Source organism: Alligator sinensis, unplaced genomic scaffold (genome assembly GCF_000455745.1).
Source record: "Alligator sinensis unplaced genomic scaffold, ASM45574v1 scaffold88_1, whole genome shotgun sequence".
In the NCBI taxonomy this organism is placed as follows: domain Eukaryota; kingdom Metazoa; phylum Chordata; order Crocodylia; family Alligatoridae; genus Alligator; species Alligator sinensis.
The window spans coordinates 1,059,060-1,067,880 of record NW_005842347.1 but is presented as its reverse complement, the minus strand read 5'-3'; the positions used below and the strand labels follow the sequence as shown (position 1 = coordinate 1,067,880).

At 42.1% G+C, this 8,821-nt stretch overlaps 1 protein-coding gene across 1 annotated transcript in view; it reads right to left on the bottom strand.

Annotated features, from left to right (window-relative positions):
• Positions 1-8,821, bottom strand: part of CCDC178 (coiled-coil domain containing 178) — a 387,761-nt gene that overhangs the window by 106,384 nt on the left and 272,556 nt on the right. Inside the window, exon 19 of the mRNA XM_025210410.1 lies at positions 5,779-5,928. Coding sequence (XP_025066195.1) covers positions 5,779-5,928 — 150 coding nt within the window. The remainder of the gene's footprint in view (positions 1-5,778; positions 5,929-8,821) is intronic.

Genomic DNA, 8,821 nt, shown 5'->3' with positions numbered 1-8,821 from the left:
CCTGCTGTGCATCACAATGAATGCGAAGATCAAGTTTTTGCGAACCATAAATCAGCCCCACTTAGTCATGATCCTGATTTAAGAAACATGATGTTGAAAAAATAAAAAGACTGGTTTGACCTCTGTTTTCTGGTAGTTTAGGATGGTTAGGTCACATTCTCAAATTTTTCTTCACAATCATGAGGGCTAGAAACTTCCCTTATTTTTAAATGAGAACTGAGAGTCTCACCTATCTACATGATTTTAGGAACTGAGAAAGAAATAACAGATATTGTGAAACTTGCGGTGAGACTGTAAGAATTGACAAAAACACAAAACTGAGGCACAGAGTTGAAAGGAGTAAGATGAATCGTAACAATCATAACTCTCCACTAGTTGCAGCAACTCAGAGAAGTGAAGATTGTTTTCCCACTGCTGTGCCAACCAAAGCCATGTACAAGAGCAAGGGACATGGGCATTCGAACACATTACCCTGAGGTAAACTAGGCCAGAGATTTACAGCATGTCAGCTGCCCCATAGTAACTGCTGAAATGTATTTACCTGACACTAAATGAAAGCTAACACATGGTAGCTTGCCCTCTTCATGTATCGAGGGGTAAGAGTATACATTTTGGCAGTTACTACAGTATAGCTGATGTGCTATAAATTCCCACACTCATTTACCTTACAGTTATTGGCATGCCCATGCCCCTAGTCAGGCATTTTATAACACATTTGGTTCAGTGAAAGTTTTGTCAGGGTGAAGATCTCTGGTTCACAATGGAATTTTTGGCCAAAAGTGACTGAGAGAGCCAGAATTAGAGTGAGAGTAAGCACTGTATGTACTTTAGAACATCCTAGTAATTAATTCTACATCTCAAATGAGCACCTTAATCACAAACTATAGACTCAATCTCTCTGTAGCTCAGTGAATATATATTTAGTTGTCTGAAGAAGAAAAGATCCAAGAGAGGAATTGGGAGACAGAGACTGATTCTATATCTAAGTGATTAGGACATAGGAAATCTAGGTATGAGTCCTAGATCAAACTCATGGGCCAGGGATGGACATTACACATAAACCAGGTTAAGTGATCAGAAACTGTAACAGAACATAAGTCCAGTGCACATAAACTAGGTGCAAAATGGCTGAAACTGGTTTAAGATAAACATGGTTGAACATAGTATCAGACTTAACTGATTTGGGTCAAACCAGCTTATGCAATGTCTGTTCCAGACCCCTTCCCAGTTTAAGTTAAACCAGAGTCCCCCAGCATCCCAGATGCTATGCACCCAGGGCTGTGCTATCTGCTCCAGAGAACAGGGCTGGCCCCGCCCCTCTGCTCCATAACTAGAGCTCTGGCAGAGACTGCAAGCACAGCAGGGTCTGCCTGGCTTCCCCCTACCTGCACCTTGATGCTCAAGCAGAAATTCCCCCACCTCCCATCTCCCACAGCACAGACCCCATCCCCATGGACCCTAGGCATGTGGTATGCTAGCTAATGCTGAGAGGTGTCTGTGTGTGTGTCTCCAATTTCACTGGGACAGTCAGACAGCATAGTGTCGGCTTAGGGCTTTTTGGAGCTAATCAACAGGTCAGCTGGTAATGTCCCGCAGTTCCTTCCTTGGAAAAAGCTGTTTAAGAACTTGAACTAATGATAGAAGCTTTTGTTTTGTTGATGGGTGTGTTATCCGCCCCCTGCTGCCTCCCTTGCCTCTCAGATTTGCTGCAGACAGTACGAAGAAGCAGGGAGAGGGAGACTGAAAAGCTCAGTATCATCAACAGATGCATACACTGCACACCCCGCCACTTTGCCTCAGAGTGCTAGCCGGGGGTTGGGGTCTGACAACAGTTCTGCCCCTTGAGAAGCGAGTGGGGAAAAGCCTGGGATGCAGGCAGGGTCGGGGTTTATACCCCTCCCTAATCAGACCATCCTGCTGATGCCTGGCCATGCCTCTCCTCAGCTCAGCACTATGGAAGTGAAGGAAAGGCTGCTCTAGGCCCCCCCCCCACAAGCTTCTAGCCTGAGGCACTGCAGGCATGTTCCAGCATTTCCTCAGTCCAGAGGAAAGTGCAGTTCCAAACTGGTTCAACCTAGGCAGTTTAGGCTAACCTGCAAAGATTGAATCAATTCAGGCTCAGGCTTTTTGAATGACTGTCCCTAGCCATGTAGAACGGAGACTTGAACCTCTCTCTCACTCTCTTTCTCTGATTTGCACTGAGATGTTTCAGATTTGTTCTGAAACATATATACAATTTTAAAAATATCCTTGGGATAAGAAAATCCTTTCCTGTCCAGTTCTAGGACATTAGTGAAGAATGGGTGTTCCCCTTCCTTCCCAAAGTGTGTCCCTGGCTTACCCAATGACCCTAGGAGATTTATGCTGTTTACAGGCACATATCCTATATTCACCAGTTCTGTAATACTACAAATGTTTCCTCTACTACAGTGCTCAGTTGCCCACAGAAACAAAATGTAGCCCAACATGTTATAAAATAATTACTTTATCCATTACTGAAATAGAGCCATTTCTGGTGTTGAACAAGGTAGTTATTTAGCAATATAAAGCAAGTCTGCTAAATTTGCTAAGGCAGGAAATGCAAGTCAAAATAAGATGATGTTAATGTGAACAAGGTAAAAAATTGCTATTTACTTTTAAAAATCTTCATGTCAGAAAGTTAGCTTCTGATGATTATTACATATATATGTAACATATATTCCTACTACGTATAGCAGAAAGAGAATTCTCGGATTTAGGGAAGGATGAGTACAATTTTCTTCTTCTCAAATGTTCATGTCACTGTGATGTATATGTATAGTACAGCAACCAGAAAAATCATTACACTGACACTCCCACAGAATTGATTTTCTGTTGCAGTTGTAAGTCTCTTATTAGCAAAAACCCAAGAAGAAAACATACTGTCTTTTAATGAAAGCTGTATGTAACCAATGTCTGTTTTTCCTTTGTCAAAATTTATAAATTTTTCTGAATAATTTTGTCTTTCCAATTGGACTAGTTCTTCACTTGAAAAAGTGAAAAGTTATCAAAAAAGAAATTAATTAGTAATGTATTATAATTCCCTAAAGTTAATATTTTAAACAAAAGTCCTTCTCCCTTCATACACCTCCACTGAATGGCACTGAAGTGCTGTCAGAAAGCCTAGATGTTACTACAAAACCCAGTTGAGGCAATGATATACATGTATGTATGCATTGCATAGCTATCCATAAGTTTACAGAAGAGCAGTATAATCATAACTGCGTTATAAATCTTACAAATAAACAATATATTAAAAAAAAACAAGTTTCTTGAGGCCTGAAATGAGACCTTGTTAAAAATGTCATTCAATACCACTGTATTTTACCATTCTTGTATCTGCAAATACTGACTCGTTATAAGGGACCTACTCAATTTGCAATTTTGTGGAAATTGCAAAATCAGGCATTGTCCACAAATTTGAGCAATGTTCATGAAATCCATGGAAAAAAAAAGTACTAAAAATAAACTGTTGGCTCCCCAGTGGGAGCCAGTGGTCCTCATGGCTGCTATGGCTGTTGCAACCTGCTATGGGAGTAGGAGATGCCGCTGGCATGAAGGGGAGCAGTCAAGATGGCAGTCGCCCCACCCCTTGTTGCTGAGAGGGCTGCCTGTTGTATGGCCACACTCTTTTTCACCAGTCAGTTGTGAGGGCCGGGGCCACATGACAGTCAGCCCTCCAGCCAATTAGTGACAAGTGGTGGAGCTACTGGGGCCCTTGGCCAATCAGAGATGTGGGGAGGGCCTGCCACAAGAAGCCCACAAAATCAGATGCCTGCCTCCTTGATTTGAGTAGGTCCCTACTCATTATCATATATTTTCTTCCAAACAGCATCATTGTGGTTTATATTTATAATGTGCATACCAGCTATGACCACCCAAACCACTCTGGAAACACCAAATTTAGAGGACAGGTACACTTCCTGTCAACTGGAGGCAAAGTTCAGATTTTAAGCTAGCAGGCCGAGCATTTTTCTTTGTAGAACACTGAAGGCATATGATCTACTTATTTCAACATTCAGGTCATTGAGGAAACACTAAACTATTCACTACAGCAATTCTACAGAACATAGTCCATAATAGACCCTCACAAATCAATGCACAGATTTCTGGAAGAAAACTACTTACCACCTTTTGGGCATGTTAAATATTTAGTTTCTTCTCAAAAGAATGGTTACTCATATACTTTGACTCCCTAAACTTTTTACACTGTGAAAAATGGAAGGCTCTATGGTCAACAAGAATACATTGATTGACTTCTTACTGGCAGCTTAGATCTATCTTTAGGGGGGGAAATGGGCATAGGCACTTTCTACTGAAAAATGAATGTATAGGTTTCCAACAATCCTTTGATATGGTACAGTTACTTAATAGTTGTGCCACTTTTCTCTTGGCTTCTACGGCTATGTCTACACAGCCTCTGTGCCCAAACCAGGAGTACCTTGAAGGAGTACATCTCTCAAACTTGCTCGCACTCTGCGAGAAACTAGGCAAGGTATCCTTTTTTAGAGCAGTACATATCCTTTCAGTGTGTTTGTCTTAGACATGATAACTGGCACATGCTCAGGACTACTTCAGAGTAGCTTTATTGCCCAACTTCCTGGTCCACTAGGGATAGGCAAGTGGGGCAGCAGCTCTGAGTTCCATTTGAAAAGGGGCACCAGAATTGTCTCCAGCCCCATGAAGTCCATATTCCAGCAGCAAAAGCAGCCCTACAGTGTTGCTCTTGCAGCAGCAGCTGGGTGTATGGACACTGCACTGCTGCTGTAAGAACAACTGGGGTGGACAGACCATGCTGCAGCTGTGGCAATGATAGTGGCCTCAGCATCAGAAGCCAAGGACTATTTTTGTGTTCCCACGGTAGTTAAGACTCCTGGCCCCCTCCCCTACTATCAGAACCCCACACCTCTCTGGTGTGCAACAGTACCCCCCTGCTCTCCCACAACAACCCTGTTCTCCTGCAGAGTTTACCCAGGGTGCAAACCCTGCTCAGTATGCCTCTGCTTCCTGGATTTGGTAAACTAGGGATGGGAGTGAGTAGCTGGGGTGTGCTTCCCTGCCACACTCACGGTGTCAGCAAGAAGCAATGTACACATCCCTTATATCTCCATTAGGGAAGTTCAGCAAACCAGGTTTCACCTCTCACCTTTTTGTTTAGTGTTTGTATTACAATGTGTAAAAATAATAAAGAGTTTTTTTCAGTCTGGTGAACTGCTCTGTTACAGAAAAAATCTATTCTGGATTAGCTCTAATTTTGCAGTTTTGACATTCATATGATTGTTGTACAAAACACAAATTCAGCTATAACTTTAAGTATAAAGAAACTGTTATAATGCCAAAAGTGTAAGTATTTACTGAAACAGGCATTATTATCTTTGCCTGGACTGGCAAAATGTAGCTCTCAAAGAAATCCCAATTCTTTATAAAGATAATTCTAACCAAAATTCCCCTATGGAAGGATTCTTAACAAAACAAGTTATGCAAAAGTACTGGAAATAGATATAGTTTAGTTTAAAAAAGGATAAGTAAATGGGAAACCTTACATATTCTTATAGAATATTCTTAGTAAAACTCATGTGTAACAGTCAATAAAAGAGAAATATTCTGCAAATGAAAATGCAGAGAATACCATACTAAGAAAACATAAGAATGTATGCTACAGATTTCATAATTATTTAATTTCTAATTATATAGCTATAAGTAGTTTAATTTTAGGAAACAAGTAAGGAAAAGAACTGATATGCTACAGTAGTACTATACCTCCTGATTATCTCTAACCGCAGCTTCCACCTTGACCTTGTTGTCATAGAGATCCACAAGGTTGTCTTTATCATTTAAGTAATAGTTCTGAAAGATCTGATAGTCTTGAGCTAACCAAAAATTTTCTTTTATTGTCTGTTCCAGTGCCACCTAAAGAGAAAGGTTACTAATTACAATCAATGAAAAATGCATACTTAAAACACTATAAAATTTTGGTTACATTTCAGAACTGAACTGGTACACAGAAAATGCCCAGACTAAAATGAGGATACTTTGTGCCCAAAAGCTAATCTAATATCTATCCAAACTATAACACTGGTTCAATAAAAGTGTTCACCAAAAAAACCCTTGCTTTTCACATTAGTTTACTTGGCTCACATACAAATATTCTATTTGGGCCGAGAAAAAAGCCTTTTTCTCAGCATAAGGAGGACAGAGTAAAGATGTTCAAGGGCTTTCTTGTGCAAGAAAAATGGTCCTTCTGCAAGGAGATATACTGGTTACCTATGAGGAAAATCTCCCTGCCCTAACCTGAACTCCTGTATGCTTCTCTTGGGAAAGAGAGAGACCCAGTATTTCAGTCCTCTGCTATCTATCCCTTCAAGTGAGGACAGGAAGGAATGCATTGGCTCTCATTTCACATAGGGGTGAGCTGTCAGGGAGCCCTGTGGGGACTCTGCCCCTTGTCTTCTCCCCACTTCTGCAGGAGTAGAGTCTCTCTGGTTCAACCTGGAGGAGTATAGTGGGAGGCAGGTGTGGGGCTAGAGGTCACCCAGAGCCCCAGGAGGGTCCAATCCCAGGAAAATACCTTCCCCAATGCTGGGAGGGTTCCTGCCATGGAAGTAAAGCCCCCACCTGGTGCAGTCCTCTAGTTCCACCAGAAAGTGTGTAGGGCTGTGGAGGTCATCATTCTCCAGCACCTGCAATGCTCCCTGTGATCTAGCAGGCTGCCATGGAAGAATTGCCCGTTGCTCCCCTGCATGCCTTCCAGTGGAATTGGAGGCACGCAGGGGAAGGAAACACTTGTGCTGTGGCTGCAAGTTTGCCCAGGCTCGGGCAGCATTGCAGTCAGAGTAGATTCCTTGGAATCAGGAATTGGGCTTGGGAAGGCTGTCCCCAAGCTCAGTTTCCAGTCCGTGGGCTTGAAATGTTGCCCCACCAACCAGCTGGATGGCGGGAGTAGGGTTTGCAAGGCCTCAGGGGTGAAGAACCAGGGCCAGGGCGACTATCCCCACCCTGGTGTCACCCACCTGGGTGGCATATGTGGCAATTTAAAATCTGGGGAACTGTCCCCAGCTCTGCTTCTTCGCACTGCATATAAGGAGATTTAAAACGTGGAAGCCTGGACCCCTTTCCAGACAGGAAAGAGGGCCCACTGTCAAGTAACGGGCTCCCCTAAGGGTATGGGTGGCCCAGGAAGAAGTCCTCTAGTGCCACCTGGCTGGAAAATTCACCTGTGTGTCTTTCTCTATCATCTACATTTGTTCAGTACATACAAGGTCGGTGAGGCTGTGGTTTATAAATTCATTTAATGAGATCAGGATTTTACTCAGTATGCTGTAGGTCAGGAGTACTCAACTCCTGCCTGTGGACCAAGTCTGGCCCCCACAACCATGTTATCTGGTCCATGGATCCTGTGGGAAGCTCTACAGGATGTAGTCCTGTGTGCCAGTCTGGGCATGCACGGTAGCACAGGACTCAATCCCAGTATGGGAGGCACAGGTGGGGGCAGCGCGGAGTCCTGGGAGCCCAAACCCATCTGTGCAGGGGTGGCATAGGCCCCTGTACCACCTTTGCTTGTCTGGGACCAAGACCCAGAGCCCTGCACAGCCTTTGTCTGGCCCCTGTATGCTGGGATCAGCTCCTGGGGACACCTACCCCACCACTGGGATCTGACCCTGGCCAGTCAGAGGTGGTGTGGGGCTCCAGCATGTGAGGGTGACATGAGCCCCAATCCAGCCCATAGACTGGCCCCATGCCATTCATCTGGCCCAGGAAGCTAAAAGTATGAGCACCATTATTGTAGGTGAATACTAACAATAAATCATCTCTGGAGGAAACAATAATCACAAGCAGTACAATAGTAACTTGGGAAACAAATATTTTTTTTCTGGGCTATTATATGAGTTCCCCTCAGTCATAAAAATACTATAATATAAATGTCTGTAATTTCTAAAACATCTCACAAATCCTTTACAGCAATAATTTAAACTTTTCAATGATCTCATTATTTACAAAATATATACTATTACTGACACAATTCAAGAACCACATATTTAACATTAAGACATTTTAGTAGTTGTTTTTCCCAAATTGGAGAAAACTGATTTTCCCTCCATGATGTCACTATTGAGAAGGATTCTGGTTATTTGGATGCCTTAATGCACATTCCTTTAGCTTAAAATGTTCATATTGCTTTTAAGTTTTAACAGGACTTCTAATTTCATGGGTTTATAATGTCTGATTTTGCAATAACTACAACATTGCATAATGTATTTTAACTTAGATTCCTCATTTTATACATGCATTGCACATACTCAACCTTTAACTTAGTCTTGGTCTAGGAATTTAATTCATATTTTTTGTAAACAACCCCTGACCAAAATCCAAAAAGAAAATACTACCATTAGAAGTGGCTGAAACTTGGAAATTCTATTTCAAACGAAGTAATGACATTTTTAAATTCCTTATATTTTCCAGATCAGGATAACACCCCCCCCAAACAAACAAACAAACAAACAAACAAACATTTCCCCAGAAATTGAAATGGAAAAGGAAATTTCCAATAAAGCTGTCATTTTGGGATTCCAAAAGTTCAGTTCATATTCCATTCTTAAACACTGTTTAGGAATATACTATGACATGTAATAATATGACAACTATGGACTTCTGTTCCTTTAATGTTTTTTAAATCACAAGAGTCAGTTACTATTTAGAACCAACTGAAACATCTTTTTTTTCCTGTATGTGGCAGGGCACTGTTGGTGCCTGCCACTTTAAGGGCCGAGCCAAGCAGCCAGCAGGTGATTGATTGTGGCAGGCC